The sequence below is a fragment of the Spinacia oleracea genome, chromosome 3 (genome assembly GCF_020520425.1).
Source record: "Spinacia oleracea cultivar Varoflay chromosome 3, BTI_SOV_V1, whole genome shotgun sequence".
In the NCBI taxonomy this organism is placed as follows: domain Eukaryota; kingdom Viridiplantae; phylum Streptophyta; class Magnoliopsida; order Caryophyllales; family Amaranthaceae; genus Spinacia; species Spinacia oleracea.
The window spans coordinates 27,168,662-27,196,478 of NC_079489.1; the positions used below are offsets into that span (position 1 = coordinate 27,168,662).

General features: G+C 37.3%; 1 protein-coding gene across 2 annotated transcripts; it reads right to left on the reverse strand.

Moving 5' to 3' along the window:
* On the reverse strand, window positions 1-27,154 carry LOC110796923 (uncharacterized). 2 transcript variants are annotated; one of them, XM_022002011.2, is made up of 9 exons: window positions 26,935-27,154; window positions 25,858-25,952; window positions 25,099-25,163; window positions 24,059-24,102; window positions 17,703-17,780; window positions 16,886-17,039; window positions 15,544-15,717; window positions 385-444; window positions 1-304 (listed from the first exon to the last, which is right to left on the reverse strand). In XM_022002011.2, the coding sequence occupies exons 1-9, from the start codon at window positions 27,057-27,059 to the stop codon at window positions 197-199; spliced, it is 903 nt and encodes a 300-aa protein (XP_021857703.2). In that variant the 5' UTR covers window positions 27,060-27,154; the 3' UTR covers window positions 1-196. The 2 variants fall into 2 exon arrangements, with proteins under 2 accessions (XP_021857703.2, XP_056695973.1); XM_056839995.1 differs by lacking the exon at window positions 24,059-24,102 and having other exon boundaries at window positions 26,935-27,103.
* Window positions 27,155-27,817: the final 663 nt, after the last annotated feature.

Here is a 27,817-nt window from a genome sequence, read left to right on the forward strand (position 1 = left end):
TGAAAGAATATTAAGATATGGATTTTGCAACATAATTCATGTTACCTTTATCAATACAGATTAAGACTTCAGAGCAATCTATCGTCACAGCAAAACCTCAACAAGCGAAAACATGGCTTGATAACAATAATAAAAAAAAAGAGAGTAAAAACTATTTATGAAACAAATGGATGTCATGATTATGAGAATTGGAAGATTACAAGGCTGAAAAAGCGCGCTCCATGACACCAGGAAGCCAATCTTTGAAGTATCTCTGACATTCTGCCTCCGCAGGCGAGATTGCACCCAGAGGAGTAACTGATATCTGAAAGCAGCATCCATGCATGCATGCATTAGTTCCAGACATAGGAATCATAATAGAATATTAAATGAAATGCTACATACATATCCATCTTGGAGAGATCGAATGTCGTTATCACTATCCTCAATTGAGTGTTCTATTGCCTGCAAGAGGAACCACTCCATTAAGCAAGACATATGAATTACTTGTATTTTATCGAGAAATAATTGCCCGCTATCCCTATTTAGGAAATCACAAGCATTCTGAAGTGAAAGTGTCACCCTCATGCATGAGAGAATAGAGATAGGTTTTGATCAGATTACGTCTAAAAGGTTAGTGGGCAACAGCATAGCCAACGCCAAAAGCATTTTTGTGCCCTGGTTAGCTGTTCAGAACAGAATTATAAAGAACTGAGAACTCTACCAACGCTATCAGAGCCTATGTTAGACTGGACAACTAACAGAGTAACAGATACTATTAGGGTCTATCACCTATGTCAAACTGGGACAATTATGATAAGAGCCCATATTGGACAGACAGCTGTCACCGCCTGTAGGATGAATTGCCGCGCAGCACATAATGGCAAAGGATAAAGAAAAGCACCATCTATGGATAAGTGACACCACAAACACAAGTAAAATTCCAGTACATGTCAGGAATACAGGACACAGACCTCCGAGACAATAGGAAAAGAGCTACACAGAAATGATCAAAAGACCCACCCAATGGTTCAGAATCGTGGTCGTTCAGCAACCAGGATTTTTCACCAAACTTCTTAGAGAACATCAGTCACCATTTCCTTCAAGAGCCAACTGTCTATGTCCAATATGCAATTTAGATGGTGGAAAAGGGTTCACAATAAGCACTGTGCAACCAAAGAACAAAAATGCTTGTATAAAAGAAACCTTTGTGCTAGTATCTTCTCAAAGTTGTAGCAAACGTGATTCTACAGAAGTGTCCTACAGTATTTTTAAAACAAAAGATTCCAGTATCATGTTTTTGACACTTCCACTATTTTGACACGAATTAAAAGTCTGGCAACAAAGAGCACAAACTTTTGAATTTACTACTGCCTAAAACATAGAATTAGCCAGGTCTAAAAGTTTGTCAGGGTAACTTGTGCATTATAAATCTTTAAAGTACAATACGGAGTACATTTTAAAGAAATCATAACCATACTACGATAAAGGTACAACTAATATTGGGGGATCAAAAACATTCTCCCTCTCACCTGCTCCCTTCAAAAAGTTTTTTTGGGTTTTCTGTTTTGAAAACCAATTCCTACATTATAAATATATTATTTAATTTCCCTCAATAAACATTATTTAATGATAAACAAGCTACACAGCAGAATCTTGGATCTCTGCACGCTATTGGAAGTACGAACCAGAAAACTTATGAGTTTCTGTTCAGTAAACGGCATCCTAAACTGCAGATGCATAAAAAATCAAGCTACTATAAGCAACTATCCCGGTTTTAAACCAAAGTCTGACAAATAAAAGCTCAACAGCATACCACCAATATACCTCAAAACTTATGGAAGCGTCACTCTTTCACAGCTTATAATATGAAGTAAAGACTGTAGAAAATAGCTTCAATAGAAATTGGATGTCATCGAAGAATTAATTTAGCACAAGCAATCCCCATTTAAAGTGTTGGCTCACGACAACAGGGAGGATTGGAAATAAATAATCCAATATAGCATAAAAAGTGTAGGACACAATGATCAACTTCTTCTTGGTGTTTGCAAGAGTTTTCTGTTCCCAACCTCTTCGGAAGGACTTTCAATAGCTTTTAGTGCAAAGTAACCAATTCCGAATAGTGGAGTAATAGAAACTAGACGTAAAAATTAAAACCTTTACAGAATTCATCAAGTACAAAAGAAAGAAAGTCAATTTGAGACCAAAATACCAGTATAGGAGATCCATGACGCCTCTAAAACCCTACAGTGACTACTAATGGTACAAGATGATCCAATAATGACTGTTAATGTAAAAGATAATTTTCTCCTTATACAACCATTATCGTCTACCACCAAACCCCTGTCTTTGTAGAGCATCTATTGGTAATACTTTTGAAAAACCAACAAATATGTTAAAGCTTAGTAAGAAGTGAGATGTTGAGTCAATAACCTGTAATGAACTAGCCTAAGGGGAGGGGTAGTCTAGAAAATGCATAATTAGTTGTTAGAAGTAAATTAAAGAGAGGTAACTTGGGCTACAAGAAGGGGGTATTAGCTAGTCTATAAATAAAGGAGTTTAGGGAGAAAGATATCAGCCAATCATGAATGATAATTGATTAGACTTCTATTTTGTTACTAGTATTATTTTAGTGACTCTGCCCAGCTACTTTGAAGCTGGGATTCTATGCTCAATTTGATGATTTAGTCACATTACAATCTACTATCATTTCCCCGAAATTCTTCTCGTTCATTTCTAATTTTCTGATTATATGATCTACTACATAACTACCAATAGAACTTGCAGGCGATCTATAAGCATTTAGGAAATTTGGAGAAAGAAAAAATTCTTACCTCTTTTGACCCCCCACCCCCTACCCCTCTCCTGGTCGCCAGTCTGAAACATCTGAGGAACACTAAGAAAATTTTGATTTAAACCAGGGACATAAAGAACATCTTTAATCATTTTGTGCATAACTTTGTCATAAACGATTTTAATGTTTGGTCATATGATTTGCGCATCCACTATCTATAAGCCAATCATCTCTTTTATTACTATTGTTTTTATTATAAAAAAGGTATCCTTCTTCATAGGTTGTCTCTGTAGTTGTCTCTGCAACACTTGTTTGTTGCTTCTTAAACCTGCATTCATTTTTAGTATGACCAAATTCTTGCAATAATCCCACATTTATTTTTCGATGATTTCTAGTTTTGCAAATTTTTGCAAGGAGGAAATTTACCTTTTCGATCTCTCTCTATTGTTCTATGGATTATTTTGCTTGAACTTTCGTCTTGGAATCATGAGGTTTTGAAGACAAGGGTCTATGTCTTGATTGGAAGCTCCTTCTGGACCCTCTAGAGGTGTTTCATTATCCCCGTCATTTTTTGTTCATGACTTCATAAAATACAGTCTACGAGAGATAATGTTGTGAGATCTTTTGCCTCTTCAACAACCATATTGAACCTTGTTGATCAGTTATGCTTTCACCCATGGCTTTTAATTGATTAACAAGCTCTATTACTCTTGAAGTGTAATCTTTTATACTTTTATCTTTTCCCGTTTTTAAATTATCAAACTCAAGCCGAAACAATTGTAGTTTGACCGCCTTAATTTTCTCGGTTCCTTGAAATTCCCTTTTCAAGGTATCCCAAGCTTGTTTTGCTGATGTAGCATTCATTATTCGAGGAAATACTGAATTTGTGGTAGCAAGGTGAATTTTGGCTAATGCTTCTATATCTTTTTTTTCCAATCAATTGCTCCTACAACTAGTTCTCCTCTGCTTTGTTGTGTTGTTGGTATGCGGGTTTCAACAACTTCTATGTTCCAAAGGCATGTAAAACAACCTTCATTCGAATGTTTCAATATTCGTAATTATCACCATTGAATAATGGAACATGTTGGTTTTGAAAATGCCATTTTTTTTAAGATAATATTCCTAACGTTGCGGAAATCGAGCTAGAGCCTTCTTGATCATTATAGCTCAGATACCCTAATAGTGCATAAATAATAATATAATAAAGAAATTGAAAATATGACTATGTTTTTTATTTGATATATTTCTTATATTTTGCAATGCTTATACAACAATTTTAATTACATAAACATCGTAAACACTTTACTTAAATTAGAATGATTATAAAAAAGCATCAATAGTAATATAGTAATGACTAAAAATAACTTGTTAATTTAGAGAGAATAAAGGAGGCTCTTTCATTTTTCAACATAGACGAAGTTTAATGTCCAAGGCTTGCCCCAACAATCCTTGAACGCGCATGCCCGAAAATCCATCAAACCAAACTTCATCACTGATCACACACCCAATATTGTCATTCTAACCGAAACAAGGACTCGCATGGCTAATACCATCAAAATCCTCACCTCCCTCCATCACTCGAAATTGGAATTCGAAATTGCAAAACCTATGGATCTCGTTGGTGGAATCATCATCATATGGAATTTTTGAAGTGGTGCATTTTCCAGGTTAATTTTTTTTATTTCGGTTGTAGACAAGTACTAAGTTTAAAGAGAGTAGAGCTTTGGCACGATTTAGTTCGATTTTCTAATTTTGTCAACTTGCCTTGGTTAAGTATTGAGATTCCAATAAGGTTACCCGTCCATCAGAGAAATTAGGAGGGAAACATTGTAATTTGCATAAACTGAAATATTTCATGAGTTGTATGAATGATTGTGGGTTGATTGATCTAGGTTTTAAGAGCCAAAAATACACCCCGGTCGAATAAAAGGAAAGTAAACCAAATTTTTTTGAGACTAGATAGGGCGTTGGTTAACTTGTATTGGCTTATTTCTTCCACGATTCCCCACTTCATCATCTAACTAGTTTTCCCCCTATTTATTACCATGTTAACCAATATTGAGGGGAAAGTGAAACAAGAAATCTGTTAAAAAATTCTTATTTATTACCACACACTTTTTATATTTTAAAAAGCAGAAATGACCATCCACAAAATTCTTTATACTTTTGTCCTTTTCTAGTACCTTATACTTCTTTTAGTGAAAATTTATCTCTTTCTTTGTGTACTTTATAGTAGGATGCCCATTATTGTCTTTACAACTACAATAATTTTAACCACCTACGCAGCTGAATAAATTTCAAAAATGAAATTATTTTATGGGCAAGTGACATACTTATTGTAATTTTTTTTTTTTTTTCATATAAGTTTGTCTATTTATTACTCTGGGTTCTCTACACGCGGCGTTCCGCAGTCCCGTTAACCCATGCTGATCAATTAACCTTTCAAACCCCCAAGTTAACCATTTCCTACTTACTATTTGTTGATGACTTAATCTTGTTTGGAGTGGCTAACAATTCTATAACTATTACTAAAAGAAATACCGCTGATGTCATATTTGGCCACGTGTCACTGTCTCATGGATTTTTTTCCCGCCCAACCCACTTTTGACGTCATTTATTTTTTTGCTTCCTTCGACCCTTTTAAGTCAGCACAAATGAGTTATACTCTCACGCGCTATTTTTCATTGGATATTGCATCCTACTGTAACTATCTCTCTCTCTCATTGGAAAGTGGAATATGAATTGTTAAAAAAATAATTGTTCCCAATGCCTTTCTTTCCAATTCACTCTCACAGTCTCGCCCCTTCAACTTTTTCATCATGCTCTCTCTCTTCCTTTCACTTCCTCATATTCACCGGCGGTAAAAGATAGTGAAGAAAAATCAATACAATGCTTTTCCTGCACCTGGTATGAATTTGAATTTTACCAGTTTCATATGATTTCGCTCTTGGTACGAATTTTTTCAATGTCCTATAATTAAGATATGCTTTTAATTTCTTATTTGATTTAAATTGTGTAACTTGCTCAATTAGAAGTTACAAAGTTGCAATTTATTTTTTGGGTTTCTTTATTGCGCCATTAATTTTCAGCTTTCTTTGTTCGATCTATGTGTAGATTTGTTCTTATTTATTTTTCGGACTTCTTGAGCTTCATCCAATCTCCATTAATCTTAAGATGCAAAGGTAAAGTTTTTTTCAACTTTAATTTGTTCTCGGTTTCTTTGTTTTATACGAGCATGTGTGCTTTCTGAAAATTTGATGTGTGTTTTTACTAATTTCTTAGTACTGAGCATTTCGTTTTTTCGGGGGACGATGTTGATTAGAATTCCAATGGAGGTTTTCCACGGGAGATGATAACTTTATCATTGCTGCTACTCCGTATATTCTTTTTAAGGTCTTCATATTGGTTGAATGTTTGTATTGGTTGAATGTTTATATTGTTATGGGGTCTATTTTCTATCAGAGTAATATTTAACATTGTTGCGGGATTTATGATTTTGTTTTCCTTTCAGTTTAATTTCGAGTGAAAGATTAAACATATTAACCATCGGTGATTTCTCTAATTTTATCTGGCCTCGAAAAAGTGTAAAGGATGCCAAGTTGTAACCGGACTTGATTTTGATCAAATTCAAATATGGATGTATCTCTAATTTCCAATATCTCCTAATGATGTTATAAAGATTTATGGCTGAGTTTCATGACATGAGGTTAATCTGTAATATAATGTTGGCTACCTTGGCTTGAGTTGCTTCCTTGGGCATAAAGATTACGGTTACGTAGAAGCCTTTACCTTAGCTTGAGTTTCTTCCTCATAATCTTAGCCACTAAAATGCGTGAAGGTAGTGAAAGCTCTACTTTTCTCGACAAGATTTGTTGATGTAATCATCAATAGTTGCATTAGATTAATTTTCATGAATAGGATTGTAAAAAGATACAATCACGGGTATCTCTTATGTATTGTGTGCCGAGTGCCTACAGTTTTTTAGGTTCCCATTGACTTGTAGATAGAGCATATTAGGTGCAACCGTGTGCACCATGTCACATTTTCTCCTTACACGTGAGGAGAAACTGGGTTAGGGACCACCAATGGACTAAAATATACTTTTGGGTGCACCGTGTACCCGAGTTGTCACAGTCAAAATGTTTTGACACCGGATCCGTGCGGCACACTCTTGCCTATTGACGGCAAGGATGCGAGCCTTGTGCGGAATGAGTGTCTTGTGACTCGTAGGGGCACGAGCAAGCGTCTAATTCTGAATTGGCGCTCTTGCCTATTGGCGACAAGAGCGAGGGACGAGGGTCGACCGGGGAGCTTGTGTGCACACAACGGGCACAAGCGGGACCGGCAACGAGAGATTATCTGTTTGCGGGACTTTGTGGGATTTGAGATGCTTTAAAACAACTGAGCAAGTGGCGGCACAATATCTATAAAGGCCTACAACAAAACACAAGTAATAAAGCGATGGCAACAATTGGTGAGAAGTAGGAATTCATTCATTCATACCCCTCATAGAGGTTTATTTTGAATTAGCTACAAACTACCAATGAACACTATATTATTGACAGTAACATAATAATTCTATCTAGAGCCTAGAAAACTATTAGAAAGATCCTAAAAAGCACTAGATAAACAAAATACAAGTAAAGAAAGGTTGGATTCTAATAACCTCCCCCACTTAAGTTGTCGACGACCTCGTCGACTTACAAGAATTACAATAGATAAAAGAAAAGCTCATATTCTAAATTCTGTAGTCTTTTCTGCGCCGTTGGTTAATGGCGGTTTCCTGGATCTTTTTGTCTCTTGGTAGCTTGGCTTGTTTCTGTTGGAGTCTTGTTGAATTGGTTGTGAATCCAAGTCTTCCTTGATTCTTGTTTCTTTCTCGGAGCAGCTTGGCCTGAACTTGGATCTTGATTCTTGTATCTGTTGCGAGGGTGTTTCTGAGATGTCCTTTCTGTGTGGCTCCATCATTCACTTTGGTGGGTATCTGATGCGAGGTTGCTTTTGGGATGTTGCCTTCTTATGGGAATTCATCACTCGCATGGCCGACATGTGTCGGACTTCTTCTTCTTCCTCTTCTTCTTGAATTATCATTCTCACGGCGTCCATTTTGTAGATGGCACCCATTCTCTGAGGCTGCACATCTTCTTCTTCTTCGGACTCACCTGTTTCATTGACGGTCATGGCTCTCCCCTTTGTGTTTGCACTCCCACCGTTTGTGTTACCCTCGACATAGCAAGAAATTAAGCCTACTGATGTTTCCCGAGGGCGTGCCGACTTTGGATTCTCTCGTTGATTGGGATGGCGACCACCATGATTTATGAGAGTCACTTCCCTCACTTCTTGGCTTGAATCCCTCGACTGAGCTGGCGGCACCTCGAGCCACTTGTTGCGCTCTTAGGTGAGTTTGGAGTCGAGCCCTCCAAACTTATAGGCATCCCCCTTGGTTCTTCTTTTCGATGGCCCCTCCCAGTGGAATAGTCCATTAGCCGCTCTGCAGCAGTCATAGCGGCCGAAAGTGTGTCAACTTTCGCCCTCAATACTTCACGCTACGCCCATTCTTGTAGCCCGTGAACAAAGTTGAACAACCGATCCTTTTCATTCATGTCTCGGATGTCCAACATGCAAACCGGGTATTCTTTCACATAGTCACGTATGGAGCCCTTGTGGCGGATTTCCTCCAGCTTCATTCTTGCAACAAACTCGGTGTTCTCGGGGTAGAACTGATCTTTGAGTTCCTTCTTGAACTCTTCCCAAGTATCTATCTTGACCTTCCCATCTTCGATGTCGGCGTGCTTTGTACGGCACCATTGGTTCGCATCATCTGAAAAATGCATGGACGCAGTATCAACCTTTAGATCGTCGCTCAACTGACAAATTCTGAAGTACTGCTCCATGTCGAAGAGAAAGTTATCAACTTCCTTTGAGTCTCTAGCGCCATTATAGTCTCGAGGCTTTGGAGGTTTGATTTTCATTGCACCGCCTCCGCCCGAGTAAGTCCTTGCGGCGCGGATTAGGGTCCCGCACTTGTCTTGCGTATCTTCAGCTTGCTTCTGAAGAAAGTTGAGTTGTTCCTGAAGCGCTTCTTTCTCTTGCATGAACTCATCGACCGCATTCTCGAGTCTTTCTATTTCTTTGGCTTGCCCAATCACAACTTCCTCGAGTCGAGTCCAGCTCTCTAACTTGCTTGCCTTCTAGCCAGGCTAGTCTTTCTTCGATTGATTCCATTTCAGTTTGCTTCCTTGGGTCTCTCGGGGCCCAGGTTTGATACCCACTGTCACGTTCCAAATGTTTTGACACCGGATCCGTGCGGCGCCTTCTTGCCTATTGGCGGCAAGGATGCGAGCCTTGTGCGGAATGAGTATCTTGTGACTCGTAGGGGCACGAGCAAGCGTCTGATTCTGAATGGGGGCTCTTGCCTATTGGCGACACGAGCGAGGGTCGAGGGTCGACCGGGGCGCTTGTGTGCGCACAACAGGCACAAGCGGGACCGGCGACGAGAGTTTATCTGTTTGCGGGACTTTGTGGGATTTGGGATGCTTTAGAGTAAGTGGCGGCACAATATCTATAAAGGCCTACAACAAAACACAAGCAATAAAGTGATGGCAACAATTGGTGAGAAGTAGGAATTCATTCATTCATACCCTCATAGAGGTTTATTTTGAATTAGCTACAAACTACCAGTGAACACGATATTATTAACAGCTACGAAGCACGGGTACTTCATTTTAGTGAGGTATCCGTACCGGGTACCTCTCGGGTACGGGTACGGTACGGGTACCTCAAGGGTACGTACCGGATTCGTATCCATAAAATGAGTACTAAACGTTAATGGGTACGGTCAACATGTTTCCTGGGTACGTATCGGGTACTTTTGGGCCTAAAATTAAGGTACCCATACAAAAAAGGGCCAAAATATTAGGTCATTGTTGTTCTCTCTCCTCTCGACCACCTGCACTTGGGCGAAACAATGAGCACCAGCAACCAGACTCTGCTGGCTTGCTCCACCGGTGGCTCTACTCCGGCGAGGTCGGCCTTCATCTCCGGTAAGTAATTCTTTCATCTTTCTACTCCTTTTCTCTCCAATATCATTTTATCCATATTTTCGATCCTCCTCTTGTCAATTATGTTTTGAGATTTAGGTTAATTTGGAATAATTGTGAATAAAATAATAAGTAATGGTTGTTAACTTGTTATTCCAGCGATTGATTTCGGTTACTTTTATTTTCTGAGATGAGTTATAGCTGTTGGTTTAATTGGAGATTGAATTCAATTGGAATATTGTCTGTTTAGGGATTAATTGATTTTAGAATGAGTGGTTTAATTGATTTCAATTTGGCTGTTGGTGTAATTGGCGTTTGTTTTGTTTAATTTCAATTGGAATATTGTCTATTTGTCCGTTTTGTTTATTTTCTGTTTTGTTTAGTTTCCTGGTTAAGTAAATTAATACTTCCATATTATAAGCTCAATAACAAATTAACAACAATAGTATGATTATTTCTAGACTATGCCATTGCCCATTGTGGGATAAATGTACTAGCTGGTTTACAAGTTATTTACTTATTTAACTGCTGCCCTGTTTCTACCAAAAAAAAAACAGCACTAGCATGAGTGCACAATTCTTTACACTGTCATGCTAGACAGAGTTTGCTCATGGCCTTATTTTGGTTCAGTTTCTTGTACTCTTTATAGTGTATACGTATCTGTTAGCTAGTTACAGTTGTGAGGGGACAAGGACTATGCAAACTTAAACAAAAGGTGTCACATTAAACAAAATAAACTACCTGCAATCTCCTAAACCATAATAACATCTTTACAAGTTTGCATTATAGGTTCTTTCTTGCAGAACATGTATGTTTGAGCTTTGGTGAACTGTTATATGTAGTGGATAACGGATGTGAATTGCTACTGACTTCAATTTTTTTTTTAAATGCAGTTCAGGTGGTATAATGGCTCCTAAAAACCAAACTGTGCCATTACTAGTAGTACCGGTAGTGCTCCTCAATCTCAACCTTCCGTTGGAACTACTTCTTCTACAATCGCTCATGATGGAGGTCCTCCTTTGTGGGCTTTTGTGACAAAGTTGAACAAAGTGGGGGAAACGGGAGGTACATGGGAATTTCAATGTAATTTCTGTAATGAAATTCGAAAAGGAAGTTATTCAAGAGTGAGAGCCCATTTACTTGGCATTGCACTTGGAGGGGCCAAACCATGCAAGAAAGTGAGTCGAAGTGATAAACTTGAAATGGACAGGCGAGTGGAAGAGTATGAGACTAAGAAAAGCGAGTCAAGACCAAGAGAAGTTCCTTTGCCAAGTGAATTTGAAGTTGATACAACTGAATCTAGGTCTTGTAAGAAAAGAAAACCTGCAAGTTCACCTATTAGTAGAGCATTTGGTGTTGAAGCTAGAGATGAACTGGATCAAGAAATTGCAAGAATGTTTTACACAGGAGGTTTGGCATTCAATCTTGCTAGAAATCCACATTATTATCGGTCTTTTACTTTTGTTGCTGCCCATCCTATAGCTGGTTATACATCTCCTACCTATAATCAGTTGAGAACTACATTGCTTGTAAAAGAAAGAAATAATGTTGAGAGGCAACTTTTACCGCTTAGAGCAACTTGGAAAGAAAAAGGTGTGTCAATTGTGTCAAATGGCTGGACTGATCCGGCAAGAAAGCCTCTTTTTAATTTCATGGCTACTTCTGGATGCGGCCCTATGTTTCTACAAGCTATTAATTGCTTTGGTCAAGTGAAGGATAAGCATTTCATTGCTGCTTTAATGAAAGTAGTTGTTCAAGAGGTGGGTCATCAGAATGTTGTGCAAATAATAACCGACAATGCACCAAACTGTAAAGGGGCAAGAGAGCTTATTGAGATGGAGTTTCCTCACATTTATTGGACACCATGTGTCGTCCATACTCTTAACCTTGCCTTGAAAAACATTTGTGCAGCAAGAAATGTCGAATCCAATGAAGTAACATACGAAGAGTGTAGTTGGATTTCTATTATGTATGAGACTGTTGTGCAGATAAAGAATTTCATCATGAACCACAACATGAGATTATCAATCTTCCAAAAGTTCTCTCCTCTTAGATTGCTTGCTGTGGCCGACACCCGTTTTGCCACATGGATCGTGATGATCAGAAGAATAAAGCTTGTCAAACGAGGTCTTCAAAGCATGGTTATTAGTGATGACTAGTCTTCTTATAGAGATGACGACAAGGAGAAGGCTGCCTTCTTTAAGGATTATATTATGAATGATCTTTTTTGGCACCAAGTGGATTACATTATTGAAATGACAAGGCCTATATATGATATGTTCAGATTTTTTGCGACACTGATAAGCCTTGTCTTCACTTAGTATATGAGATGTGGGACTCCATGTGAGAAAGTGAAGGTTGCAATTTACAAATTTGAAGAACTTGAACTGTCAGACGAATGTCTATTTTTTGATGTGGTTTATGACATCTTAATAGCTTGTTGGACAAAGAGCAACACTCCTCTTCACTGTCTAGCCCACTCCTTGAACCCAAGGTACATGTTCTACTTTGTCCGTTTTGTTTATTTTCAGTTTGGTAATTCCTAACTTCCTTTTGAATAGAGATATGCTAGTTAAGTAATTAGTTTTTATTAGACATTATTTTGATGTTTTGTTTTAACATTATTTTCTTTTCACATTGAAGATATTATAGTGATGAATGGCTAGTTGAGGACCCTTCTAGAGTTGCTCCTCATAGGGATGGTGAAATCTCTCGAGAGAGATTGAAGTGCTTTCGTAGGTTATTTCCACTTGGTGATGATCATAGTAAAGTAATGGATGAATATGCACTATTCTCTATCAAAAGTGGGCCTTTTGAGGATTTAACCGTCATTTCAAAGATGTATACTATGGAACCTAAGAGTTGGTGGGAAAATTTTGGAGCACAAACTCCTCTCCTCCGAACTTTAGCTTTTAAGTTGCTTGGGCAGCCCACCTCATCGTCTTGTTGTGAGCGAAATTGGAGTGCATATGCCTTCATTCACTCACTTAGGAGGAATAAATTAAATCCAAGTCGTGCACAAGATTTGGTAGCCATCCACAACAATCTTCGACTTCTATCAAGAAATAGCGGACAATATGCGGATGAGAAGACAAAGATGTGGGACGTTGGTGGAGATGCATTTGATTCCATTTCCATGGAAGACGTGGGATTTTTGGAGTTTGCGGACCTCTCACTTGATGAACCGGAATTGGAAAGCACATTACTTGTTCAAGATTGATTTAATGCCTCTGCTTCTTTGCTACTTTATGTTGTTGTTTGTGACTTATGCTTATGGTTTGTAATATTTAAGGATTTATGCATTGACTAAAACTCTCTCTTTTAATTATTAAATTTTTGTTTTTTTGGATATTTTTACCGTACCCTTGCCGTACCCGTTTCTTGAAATTTTGATTTTGCCGTTTCCCGTCCCGGTTTTTGTCCTCGTACCCGTTTCCGTGCTACATAGATTGATAGTAACATAATAATTCTATCTAGAGCCTAGAAAACTATTAGAAAAATCCTAGAAAGCACTAAATAAACAAAATACAATTAAAGGAAGGTTTGATTCTAACACGAGTGCACCTAACAATTTTCAACTTATAGATGCTTTTGAGTTTTGTATATGCAAAATTTTATCAATTACAGAGTACTTAAGAAAGTTTTGAAATTTTTTGTATGGATACATATTTGGAAATTATATATGAAAATTTTAAGTTTTTTTTTTATTATGAACAAATTTCGTAAATATTTTTGTTAACCGTGCATCGCACGGGATTAACCTAGTTTACTTACTATGACTGACACTCTTGTTTCTTTCTTTCCCTTATCTGGTCAAAAAACAGAGATCTATACTCCTCTTTCCTTGATGTCTCCCAAACCCAAGATTTGGTTACTTACTTTGGTTTCCCCAAGTCGGTGAAAAGACCTTCCATTAATTCCTTCACAGAAGTCGTAGGGAAGCTCCATGCAAATTATGAGGTTGGAAGGCTTCTTATCTATCAAGAGCCGGAAAACTTACCTAGCTATGTCAGCTATCAAAAGCACTAAGACAACTATCCGTAACTATGTGATAACATCCAACTTCAAATAAACTTCACTAGGATATCTCTTTTGTGCACAAACTTCCTTTGGGATGAATCCTGTGTCAAAAAGAAGCTCCGCCTGGTAGGTTGGGATAAAGTGTTTTCCAGTCCAACGGGGTGGGTTGTGTATTCGGAATACTATGGTGATAAACAAAATTCTCCTTGCCAACCAGTGTTGTAAGTTAAATTCCTCTTCCAATCTTGCTTGTAGGGTTATTTGGGAAAAATACTTCAAGAAGTCCCCTGATTTCAATTTCAAAAAAGGATCCCACTGTTGGAAGGGTTTGGGTTCAGGTTGGGATCTGTTTAGTGAGAATTAGAGTTGGGTGTTGGGAGATGGGAACACTGTTATCTTTTGGTTTGATTCTTGGACTGCTATAGGCCCTCTTTGGTGGTCCCATGCCCTTGGGCCTCTCTCTGCTCAAGATATTTCTTACACAATTAGCCATTTTGTCCATAATTATTCCTGGAATCTAGATTGCCTCCATCTTATACTTCCCTCAACTGCCCTTCACACTATCTCAGCAATTCACATTCCAATCCATCCCAGTATAAGATAAGCCCTTTGCGGTGCTCACTGGGCCATGGTAGCTTTTCAGCTCCAAGAAGGATTATGAGCATCTGTCCTCCCCATCATCACCAACAAATACAGCTCACTTTTTTGATTCTCAGTCTTGGCTTTGGAAGGCTGAAGTCCCTCAAAAACTCAATTGTTTTTCTCTGGCACTCTCTATGGGATAGGCTTCCACCAACTTGGTTATCTCTGCAAGAGGTTGTCAGATTGTCTCTATTGCCCCTTTTGCCAGATCAGAATAAATCCACTATTCATGCTCTAAGAGATTGTGACATTGTGTTGAAGCAAAAGAAGTTGGGAAGCTTTGAACCCACCTCCTGATTTCTTCAATGAAAATTTACAACTTCGGGTTCATTCTCTCCTTTCCGTGAAGGATGATACATCAATCCCCTCCCTTGGCTGGAAGACTCTTTTTGCTTTTTCTTGCAAATATGGAAAAGAAGAAACATGTGGGTATCTTTGTCTTCCTATTTAAATCAGATCAAATGGTATGGTTTTGAAGTCAATACCACAAAGCCAAACTGTACCCGTTAAGGCAATTTGTCATATGGGTACACAGAAGGGATCCGTTAGAGCTGATACTATTCCTAGTTAATCAAAAGGTGACACTATGTTGGGACTGTTCTATCAATTATTCCATTACAACTTTTAGGTTTTTTAGTTGTAATGTATGTATATGAGTAGTAATAACACCTAAAAGGACCTTCAGAACAAATTTGTGCCATGAGACTGTGACTGGAGCTGTGATCAGCATATCATTTTTGTTTCCGCAGCCATTATTGCACTATTATTGCATTTGTGACTGACATACATCTTCAAACATTGATTAACATAGTATACCATTCTCAACCAGCCCAATGAGCTCATCTATATTTCTCACAAAATAAACGGTTAGGAAATATAATGCATGAATGGTGAATTTATTGGTCAACCCACACATGCGGGAACCATTTTATTCCTTTACGTGGTCAGAGGTGGAAATGGATGCTTAAAAGCCAAATCAATGCTAATGCTCTAAGGTATTAAAACCAGACATACAAGGGAAATAATGTCTTCTTAAAGAAAATAAGGAAACAAGGAGGAAGACCATACCACTCTCCTAAATAATCGTTGGCCTTGAGACACTGCCGAAGAACTGACCTCTTGAGACTCTGATGAGTCCATATCCATCTCCATTGTTGACAACAGTTTTCCTCGGGCGGTGGAAGTAACTTGCTTCCAACCCATTTTAAAGATACTCTTACCCTGGGTTGTCAGTCTGTAACCCTGACAATAGCAAAGATAGTATACTACATTATCAAAAGCTAATGGAGATAACTTCAATTCCTCTGTGAAAGCTGTAAATTTCTGTAATCATGAAACTGAAAAATAAACTATGTTGTAGCATTTTAAGAGACGAGTTCTTGTGTCAATGGTAAGCCACTGTGAAGCTAATGCAACCCAGGGTATTTTGATCCCCAGCATTAACAAGTTCTGAGGAGCACAAATGCAGCATCGCCCCAAATTTCAAGAATTGTTTCTTTTCCCCACAGTAAGAACACACAAGTAATTCAGTAAAGGGAAAGGGAGTACTTAAAGTAGATGGTGATTCTAATTAAACAAATATCAAATTAAATTAAAAAGAGAAGATGGTGGCAGACAGGTCTTGCAACCACTAGCAGTAGGAAAGCAACAAAATAAAACCAAAGCCTTGTTCCCAAAAGGATTCGATCAGCAATCAGCTGCATGAACCAAGAATTTTTCTCTCATGGCCATCCACATCAGCACTAGGAAAAGATCACTTAAAAAAAGTTCTCACATCAGCTGGTTTAATAAACACTATGATCTTCCATCACATGGCCAGGCCAGGCCCTGGGTGGGAGAGAGAGAGAGAGAGAAGGGGGGAGGGGGGCTTGTAAACAAGGCAAGTGATTTTTGACTCATGGAGAAAATTTAATAATTGGAAATTGGAATAGCTAATGCAGTGCAAGAACATTTCATGTTTGGCCCAGAAGTAGGGTACCGTTGATTATACATGCTAAAAATGCGGTCCATGTTAACTAATATTGCACCATTAAGGAATTGAGAAGAAAAGGCAGACCTCTACAGTACAAGCAAGTTAACGGCTATTTATCGTTGTGAAAATGCTACAGCCTAGTAGCTTACAGCTATGATCAAATAACACTAACAGAAAAAAGTAACAAAAGTTCTATAGAGAAGATGCACGAAGAAAAAAAAACGGTTAAAACTGTTAAAAGAACATTGGACATTTCCATCACAAACATCTCTTTTTTCCAGATATTAGACTACCATTGAAGTTAATGGATTAGTGATTAACCAGAAATCTAGAAAACATATGAAAGGGAAAAACATGAAAAGAAGAGATCCTACAAGGCAATCTTTTTCTCAATAACAACTTTTACGTCAGATATGGCCTAATAAGTCGCAGGAATACCTTGTGACACCGAATATTTGTGGGCAGATCTATATTCAAAAAGCATCTTTGTGGATAGGTTTTGTTTTTTATCTCCGCTAGCACTGCATTTATGATAGGTAGACACGCTTCAGCAGCTAGACCATAGTCGTCAATATTGCTCACACCTCCAACCCTAGATAAGTAGAATGTTAAGTAATACCATTAGTGCATAACTATTTTTGCTACATCCTTTACTAACAATGCATACATGTAAAATCAAGAAACGAGAATAAGCACCCAACACAAATAAGTTCTAATTGGCCCTAACATGGAAAAGAAAACAGTGAGTCAGTAACTCATGTGAGTCGTGTGGCTATAAAGCACAAAGAAAGCAGTTTGTATTGCCTATTAAAACCAAGAACGTTCGTTGTCCATGATCACAACGTGATTTGTGTTTATTCTCAAATAGCCAGAACAAATTCGTGCTTTATAGTGTGCACTCTAGTCATATGAAGACTGCAACAATCATTTTACAAAGTTTGGCTTTTCGTTAGGATATTACGTCTTAAATTGGAGTTTCCCACATTTTAGATTCCATAGATCTCCCAGAAAATCGAGGATGCTTAAGATGTCTATGGCACATTATCAATATGATTTTGAACTTCTAGAATATGGAGTACTTAGCTATCACTAATAATAAGCATACATGTGCTTGTGGAAATAGGAATTGCAGGGCATAGAATATAGATAACTAGAGGCTCATATATAAACGCCCAATACTCCATCTTTGTTAGCAATTACTCACATAAGATTTTCACTTATCAAAGATATAAGGTAAAATATCTCAGATACTTACCAATCATATGACAGAGATATTGCTGGTACACTATTGAAGAATGCTTCTCGAGCCCCAGCTACAGTCCCAGAGTAAACACTGAGTCAATGATGAATGAAAAAGAGCATTACTGCAAATTCAAGCAGGATGATATAAGTATTGGAAAATATAGCTACGCAGGTAGGTTTGACAATTTTTAAGCTTCTCCATCTAACTTATTTTCCTCAAGTCCAACTCCAAAAGGTTTTCCTTGTCAATGCACTGCCAAACTACATTGTATCACTCATGAGAGTGATGTCTTTTGCAGTTGCAAGCACTAAACACATGACGAGGAATAAACAACTGAAGAGAATAAAAGAAATGTTCATATTCCAAACAACAAGGATCAACTAATCTGACAAATTTTAGCATGCGATTGAAGTCTCATCTTCTTAGTTAAAAGGTAAGCGAATGATATATTGAAAAGGTCAGTCCGTCATTAAATCTCCAATGAAAATATTAACTTTCCCTGTATAACTTAAGACCTGTAAAATTAAAAGTTACGTTTTGTAGATGATAAACACATGCAATTTAAGTGCTAAATAAAAACATTGAAGGAACACTCATGCCAAGAGGACATATCCATCAAACATTACCAAATGATATATTCAATAACAACCTCAATGAACAAGATTAATGAGAAATAAAGAACTTTTCATAAAGACTCCAATGAACAGTAAAGATAATTCTTTGATCAGGAGGTGCAAAAGCTTAACAAATTTCATGAAGCGGCGTCATGGAAGTTCACATATTAGGGTTTCCACCATATTTAGACGTTCAATTGAACTCAATTAGGTACAACTTTCACAAATTAGTTGGAATTTAATCAATTCACATGTAAGACTAATAGAAAAGGCTGAATTCAAGGAAATGATAGAGCATTGATATTCATTTGTGAGGCTAAAGGTGACCTACGAAAATAAGACTAGGAATTACGATAGTGGGTCATTGTGGTAAAGTTTGGTTATTTGGTGAAAAGAACAGATAACTATGCTATAATGATGACACCATAATTGTCAATAGAGGTGATTACAAAGCACAACTTTGTTGGTATAGGACTCTCTAATACCAAAGAGAATGTTCAACAATTTCAATTCTAAATCCAATGCGTTGCTGAATCCTGAGATAGCCTACTAGTAGAAGAATAAGAAAGCAATCTGGTACCCCAAAGTAACAAAAATACTAGATTTTTAATCACAACTAAAGCTTTTAAGATTTACCAGCATATAAAATCATGTATGAATATTCACGATAACAACAATACATGCATGGGAATTGTCATGTGGTTACTTAGTTTCAAAGTTATGCTTGATTCCGTTGCATAATATGGCATGGGATTCAAGCCACCAAACATGCATGAGCTAAGAGTTTCTCTCCTTAAAAGTAGAGTAGAGGAGATTGATAAACTAAAGGAAGAGCACAAGAAAGAGTGGGCAACAAAAGGTTGTTCAAATATGTCTTACTGATGTCGTGATTCAGTTGCCTCAAAATATATTGCGACAACTCTCCAAAGGGTTCTTTCTTCGTAAAATTCATGGATGTTTCCGATGTTGCGAAAGATGTGGATTTGTTGTTTCATATGCTTGATGACATGATAGAGGAAGTTGGAGAACAAAATGTAATCAAAGTGGTGACGGACAATGCATCCAATTATGTCAAGGACGGTAAGAAATATAGTTCTTCTTCTTACTTTTTGTGTTACATTTTATTTCCCTTTTATTTGAAACTAAATGTATTTTCTTTTGTTATAAATTAGTAGGGAGATTATGGGTGGCTAAAAGACAACATCTTTATTGGACTCCTTGCACTGCACGACTTGATGTTAGGAGATATGGGGAAAATTCCTAAGGCCAAGAATGCTTTGAAGAAATGCATCTTCATGAATGGTTATATTTATAACCGTATATGTCTTGTGAACTTGATGAAAAAGTTCACAAATCAAAGGAATTTGCATAGGCCGGCGGATAAGAAATTTGTTACATCTGTATCTTTCATTACTCTTGCTCAATTTCGTGAGCAAAAGAGTACCTTGAGGAAGATGGTTACTTGACTTACTTCTCAAGAGTAGAATACCTTTAAGTGGTCAAAGGATGCAAGAGGAAAGAAAATAGCAACATACATTTTTTGCAAGACACTTTTGGAGAAATGTCGTATATGCTCTTAAGTTGACCGGTCCACTATTTAAAGTTCTTGGGATTGTTGATGGAGAGAAAAAAAAACCTTCCATGGGATATATTATGAAGCCATGGATAGCACTAAGGAGGTTATCTCTAAGAGTTTGGAACTAAAGAGGAGCAATACAAACAAGCGTTTGAATTCATTGATAAAAAAGATGGGATTCTCAACTTGAATAACCTTTGAAAGCAGCCGGTTATTATGTAAACCCCGAGATCCATTATATTAATTGAAAATATCGAATGTGAAGAAGTGATTAAGGGCTTGTGTCATTGCCTTGGAACGTTGGTTCCGGATGTTGAAAGTCAAGACAAAATTCTTCCAGAATTGGATGCATTTAAAAATGTCACCGGTCTCTTAGAGACAAAGAAAGACCAAATCGCAAGGTAATAAACTAGCAACCAAAGTTTAATAAAATGTTAGTGCATCAATTGTTTATATTAGAAAATTAATTGATTATTAACGTTTTTTTTAATAGTGGATTGGTGGTCTAGTTATAGATCTTCAACTCCCAACCTCAAAACTTTTTCCATGAAGGTTCTTAGCCTCACTTGTAGTGCTACGGGTGGTGAGAGAAATCGGGGTGCTTTTCAACAACTTCACTCCAAAAAGAGGAATCGGTTAGCACAAAGTCGGTTAAATAGCATGGTGTATGTGAAAGCTAGCCGAGCTTTGGAACGCCGATATAAGAGTAATGACACCATTGACCCCGTTCATTTGAGAGAGATTGACGAGAGTAATGAGTAGTTACTCGGGAGAATGGAAGAGAACTCGTTGGATGATGAAGGTGATCTTGTGTTTGACGACGATGACTTGACATGTGCTACGGTTAGTAGAGCAACCGGAGATGAACAACATGGGTTGCTAGAGAGTCCATGTCATCCTCATCTAGAGTTCATAAAAGAAAGGGTCCAACTACTAGCTTCACTCCTAAATTTTCTCGTCGAGTTGTGACATTGGATGACCATGAAGATGAGATGGAAGAGGATGTTGGTGAAGATGAAGATTATCTAGATAATGAGGATGATGCTTATGATGATGATGAAGATGATGATGACATAGATGTGCTTTAGGAGTTTAGGGGCACAATTAAATTAGCTTGAAGAACGGAGTTTGCTTTTCTTTTTCCTTTTCTAGTCTTTCTACTAACTTGATTTATGTTGGTTGTGACTTTTGTGAGCTTGTGACTAACTCTAAGTCTTTAGTTCGTACTTTAGCCTCTTTGAGATATTTAGGTTTGATGTCTAGTAATGAATTATGCTTCGCTTTGTTAATTTATGCATTTACAATATAAGTACCATGTTATTTTGAGTACAAATTATGTTCTAGAAATGATTTTAAACGTTTTCGACACTTAAGGTGCGCTTTGCCTCTGAAAAGCATGCGCTTTCGCTTTGCGATTAGGCTCTAGAACCCTTGTGCACTTCGCGCCTTATGAAACTAAGCATATATAAGGGTTTGTGTGATAGACTCATCACGTTCTTATAATCTTAGTTTAAAAAAGCGCAAGGCGCGCTAAGGCGCACAAGGGTCATGGAGCCTAGGCGCAAGGCTCAGGCGCGCGCCTTTAGGATACAAGGCGCACATAATTTTCTAATAAACTTAAAATTCGGTATAGAAAAAAATTTACCACAATTTATACTCAAAACTACATATTTCTATTGGAGTGCCATATTTTCTTGCCGGTTCATAAGTATTGCGTGATCCCGTCAATGGAGTGCCAAAATTAGAACATTCCATGGTAATTACAAGCTAGAAATATAAAAGTTAACTCATTTTATGCTACTTTCACTACCCAAAAAGCTAAGGTTGTAGATATATGACCATTGATAGGTCACATGGGGTGTGTTTATATCATTAAAAAAGAAAAAAAATGTAAATAAAAGATCCACGTCATCCTATTGCGCCTGAAGACTGAAGGCGCACAAGGCGCTGCGCCCCTCGCCTTACTTAAGGCGCACAAAGGCGCACGCCTGGTTGACATCAGTGAGCCTGGAGAGCTCAAGGCGCCGAAGGCTGAGCCTAGGTGAGCCTTGTGCCTAGGCGCGCCTTGGGCGCGCTTTTTTAAACTAAGCTTATAATATATCTAGTCTAGTTTGCAAAAATCTTCAGAAGCTTCTACAATAACCTCTTTTCTTCGGGAATTTTAGGGCCTAAAGAAGGTAAAAGCCTTTGCATGTACAACATACTTGGTTGAGACATCACAAATGATAATCTTCAAATTCAGAACTCTATAAGTGCATTTCCAGAGATTTGTGAAAGAGGCAAACGATCTTCCGTTGGACAGGTAGTTATATACCTTAGTTTTAAAAGGCGTGAGGCACACCAAGGCGCAAAAGTCCGTGGAGCCTAGGCGCAAGGCGAAGGTGTGTGCCTTTCGTACTCAAGGAGCACAATTTTTCAATTTTTTGTGGTATTTATTTTCTTAAAAAAAATCAAAATAATAGTACTTGTTGTCACAAGGGGGAAAATAGTAATTACAATAAAATCAAAAGCCTTTTTTAGGAAAAAAAAAAACCAAACAAAAAGGGGACTAAGGAAGGTTCAAGTAACTTTTTAGTCACTCACTATTTATTTAGATTATCAAAAGAAGTGCTCCACTCCTTACATTCAACGGCTTAAAATAGAAAAGGGAAGAGTTTGCATGACCTACCGCTGAAAGAGACAAGGAAAATATGGAAAATTTTAGGGTTTTCTCTCTCCTCTTTTCAATGTAGTACATTCTAACTGTTAGGGAACAATTAAAGTCACGTGGTTTTGGCCTTTTCTTTAAAAAAAATATTACTTGTAAATAATTGGAGCCTTATACCATAAGGCGCTTGAGGAGTTGCGCCTTGAGCCTAGGAAAAAGGCGCAAAGGCACACGCCTTTTGGAGGGTGTCTGCGCCTGGCTAGGCGCCTCGAGCCTAGGCGCACCCAAGGCGTGCTTTATAAAATTAAGCATGGACCCTTTCCCTCTCTTCTGCATCATGTGCAGATTACTTATGTTATAATTGGATGGACTAAAGGGAAAAATATGAGTGAATAGCGTAACCATTATAGGCGTTGAGGCTGTAGAAGAATGATACGATTTTCCTTACTAGAGTGTTGTTTCTAGCTTCATTAGGATCCTACTGTATGGGGCTTTTCTCCACTTGTCTTTTGGATCCCAATCCTTTGCTTGCTGCGCAGTGACAGTACCAATATCCTCATTGCAGATAGCACATTATTTAAGCATTTGTTTCGGTTAAACGACTCCTTATCCCATAATTTTTATATTGATTTAAAAATATTTACCTTAAATAAAGACTAATAAAAAATAAAATTAAAATTCACTTTTGATATTTCTAACTTCCCCGTAATATGAGATCTCCTCCTCCGGAGTCTTTCAGTTCATATCATTATCCTAAAATGGATTTAGCATACTGCATAGCTCCATCAGATCCTCCACTACCATTTTTAATAATGTACGACAAAAACATAAAGTTTTCATTAACCACCAAATTCTCCCTTGTCGATGTCATACCATAATCTATAACATACAAAAACAAAGTCGACATGCATGTGTCGTATCCCCTAAGTGCAATTAGCCATCAAGAAAAAAATAATTAATCACCAGTTCACCAAATGCAGAGCAAGGAAGTTCCTATTTCATTTTGGGTACAACCAAGCTTAGTCATCCTCAAACTCTAGTTATGAACAAACTTTCAATTTCTCAACTTGGAAAAACCCATTGAAGGAGAGACTAAAACCTATAGAGGGTATTCTAATCAACTAAAAAGAGCCCAATCATCTAAGATGAGCACCAAATATTCTTCAGATAGGATCACCAAAATAAAGCTCTAATCCCTAGCAAAATCAGTCATCTTCCTGCTCACTACCTCCCTACATCCACATAGAGTGATGAAAGTAAGAAAGAGAGCTTGGGGAAGATCCACAAGTATAAGCATCAGTATCGACCCAATCTAAATCATCTAAGGATTTTCTCTTATCTTCCTTTTTTTTTTTAAATACAAAATTTAATCGACTAGTTTTAGGCCACAAATTTATACCATATAACATAAAACTTGATCCGATACAAATGGAAAGATATATTCTACGTTTGTCTCGCTAAGATTTTCGGATGATTATGGTACATAACAACATATCATAGAAGGAAAGTTTCAAACTCCAATGCAACTTACATATGATAACCGCAGTTACTTCCCATATTAATGCCACTAAGTACCTGCAGGCAACCATAAAAGGAGTTTGCACAATCTAGGATAAATGACAAATGCACTATAAACAGACAATAATAGACTTTTGAGACTAGAGAATAAAAAGGTCTTCTCGTGGGAGGAGGGAAGCACTTGGCAGTGCTAAAAATAGGTACTGACAAGTGCTAACAAAATATTCCAACTTGCAGAAGATTCAACGGTTCAACAATTCTATATCTCTCCCTTAATAAATTGAGCTCTTTTGACTGCCACCATTCAATAATAAGTGGTGTACTATATATTTACGATGCAGAAGAGCAATATCCACTTCATTCTTTTAGCAAATTTTGCACTCAACGTTCTCATCAGTCATCATTACCCCTCAAACCTAGGCCCTGGGTTCCAAGGAATCCATAAAAACTAGTATCTCTGTCTCGAATTCAAGTTAAAATATACTCTTTGCACAAAGATTAAGGAGAGAGGAAAAAACTTGTCAAAAGTAAATGTTAACTCAAATATGGGACATCTAAGTTAAATCTGGATTGGAGGGAGTAAATCCACATAGAAAAGGAACAGTTAATTCAATCTAGCCTATTCATGGTGGTGTCCCTAGACGAGACAGTTAAATCTACCTTATCATGGTGTTGTCCTTAAACGGAAGAGTTGTCTCAAGCTAGCATATTCATGGTGTTGTCCATTTATGATCTATGTCGTTTTAACTTCTATGTCTCACCTTCGTACGTTAACCCTCCTTGATAACTTAGTGGCATGGCGAGATACTTATTTTTGAAAATTGGGAAGTGAGATAGAGAAGGGATAAAAAAAAATCAGTAGGTGCCCTTCTAATATCAAAAAGTAAACTAAACAAGAAAAGGTGCAAGCAAAGCCTCTGGTTCCAGTTCCAACACGACTAGCCCATCATTAAAAACTGAATTATCAATTAAGTAATATCATCACTATACTGAAAATTTCTAATAATAATCTCATAAGCAAAAAGTGTCTCATAAAAAGATTCAGAATTCTACCAGGTCAGGAATTGATGGAAACAGTGCATCTGAGATTCCCAAAGAAGAACAATCAGCTGGCGTGCCTGCAAGGAGTATGCACCTTACTCATGAGTCTCTAAACTGAACTTCCCAATGACATGGCAAGGTTATGTTTGGTAAGCATAAAATTCTAATATGAATGCTTATGAAACTTCAACCAATCATGAATGTGAGTAACACATAAAAACAGCAGAGTTGAACAAACTGTCCCATTGACAAATAAATTTGAGCAGATAACCCATTGATTCTGAGTTAGCCTGCTTATTCATTTAGTAACTCTCATCTTGTCTAGCAGTAAAATACTTAAAATTTTACAACAGGCCCTGAACAGATTGTAATGTGCATTCTCAAGTAATCAAATCTTTTGTTTTTTTTTCAGGTGATCAATTTCAGTAGATGAGGAGAAAATGTAAGACTCTGGTCAGCTGCATTCACCCTGTACTTGTCTTATTGTTTTATCTTGTACTAGTCACTTTTTTGGTGGTCCTTGTATCAGAAATAGTGTTGGTTGATACCTCAGATAGGGAAACCCAATTCGAATAAAAGAAAAAAGAAGCTTGATACCATATAAATACAAATGTTGCATTTACGTAAAGCTTAAACAGATGTGATTTCTGGCTCAGTGGGGCAATATAACGGTGAAGGAAAGAGGGGAAAGCAGCTAATTAACTAATGTATCGGGAAGAATATATGCCAAATAATATGGTTGCAGAACTATTTAATGAGAAAAACACGAACCAGCAACTGCAAAAGCTGTTGCTCCCTCAATCTCCACTTGCTTGGCAGAGATAGGATGCCGCCAAGTGATCCCATGGCCAATAGCTGATTGTTCCCTGTAAGCACAATTGTGTTAGCATTACTTAATGGAAGTATGGAACAGTCCAAAACAATGGTCTGGTTGGTTTATTAGCATATCATCAACAAGCTTCACCAGATCATATCAAAAAGTAACGTAAATAGACATTGGAGGCAATTATGTGAGACAGGATTAAGACGAGGGAGGGTTTCACAGGATAGTAAATAAAAAATTGGTTGATATTGGAATCACCATATAAATGGACATTACAAATAGCTGCAACCAAGGAGTTTACATAGTTAAGAGATATATAGTCAGTACTGAACAGAACGAATACTCATCCAAGCACTCGGTTATACTATAGTTGAAGGAGGACCTTAAAAAAAGGCCAATTATACATCCGATATTGACAAAGCTTTGCCAATTTACAATTGAAGAACCTTATGTGTGAAATTGATGAAGCTCCCTAATTATTGGATACTCCCTTCGTCCCGGAATACTCGCACCACTTTCCTTATAAAGTCATCCCGGATTTTTCTATAAATGGAAAACTTTTATTAATATTAATACCTCACTATACCGATCTACATAATATTATTTTCTAACACTAAAGACCTGATCTCTTTACCTTACGAAAAAAATTCGAAATATTAAGTAAAATAAGTTTCAATCAATATAATTCAGTTTTAATCGGTAATACTATAGAACAAAAACAACAATGATTAGTAAAATTTAGTGTTAATTAGTAAAATCATTTCTAAATGGTACTAGTAACATAATTTTAAATTCTATCATATAACAATCCCATAAATACAAACATTTTAGAACCTACAATCACAAAACCCTTTTCTCTGATGCTCAAAATAGGAGCCCAATATCACGTCATCAGTATCATGTTAGGGTTATGCTACAAATTTCTGGAGTGGAAAGTAACTGTGATATCAATTTCGAAGCTACTATACTACATTTTGCATAGAATTGAAAAGGAAATTGAAGGCAGAAAGAGCGAGAGAACATACGAAGCAGGTGCACAGACTCGAACATGGTAAAGCTTGGTGGAGACGAGGACACGAATTAATGCGCGCAAGCCAGGAGCGTCAATGCCGTCGTCGTTGGTTACCATGATCGTCGGTCGAACCTCCATTTCCGTCGCCCCAGCTTGCAGAGTGGCGGGAGAGAGAAGAGAAAGCGAATATATGTCGCTTATTTTTATTTTTATTTTTATTTTAATGGAAAAGTATAAAATTAGGAAACTCTTTTTTGTCAAGGGTGTGCCCTAACCTAGGTAATGAAATACTACCTCCATCCCTAAAATATTCTTTCATATAATAAAGTTCACTAAACTAATTTACGGATGTAAAAATTACACATAGATTGGTAAAGTGGGTCATTTGGAAAAGAAATAGAGAGAGCATGTGGAAAAAGTGACTAAAAGATTGCCTCGGGATGAGTGATACACCGCTATTATGAAAATTATTAGGTGCACCGTACACAAAGAGTATCTTTATGCTTATTATGATCTGTAACACATGTAAGGAGAAAATGTAAGAGAGTGCACGGTACAACTGAATGCATTTAATATGCTCTACCGCTTTTAGACAACGGGCAAAATGCTCTTACCCAAAGGCAAAATGGTATTTTCGGGTAATATGTTGATAAGTCAAACAAAGTACTCCCTCTCAAATAAGTTTTAACACTTATACCATATCACATAGTTTTAGGAGATAAGTTGTTGTTAGGTTATCAAATATTATTTTATAAGAAAAAAAAAAGGAAAATAGATAGTGGGGTATTATTTTATGGCCAATTTGCCAAAATGGACCTTTTATAGCTCAAAATTTGCGAGAAAATGACCTTATAAAAATTTTCTGACAAATTCATTAAACTAAAATTTCTTTGCGG

Excerpts from the sequence above, each read along its gene's own strand:
- LOC110796923 (XM_022002011.2), bottom strand. The coding sequence starts at position 27,059 with ATGGAGGTTCGACCGACGATCATGGTAACCAACGACGACGGCATTGAC. Across the intron at positions 15,718-16,885 it reads CAAATATTCGGTGTCACAAG|GGTTACAGACTGACAACCCA; the intron begins GTATTCCTGCGA and ends TGCTATTGTCAG. Across the intron at positions 445-15,543 it reads AACGATTATTTAGGAGAGTG|GCAATAGAACACTCAATTGA; the intron begins GTATGGTCTTCC and ends TTCCTCTTGCAG.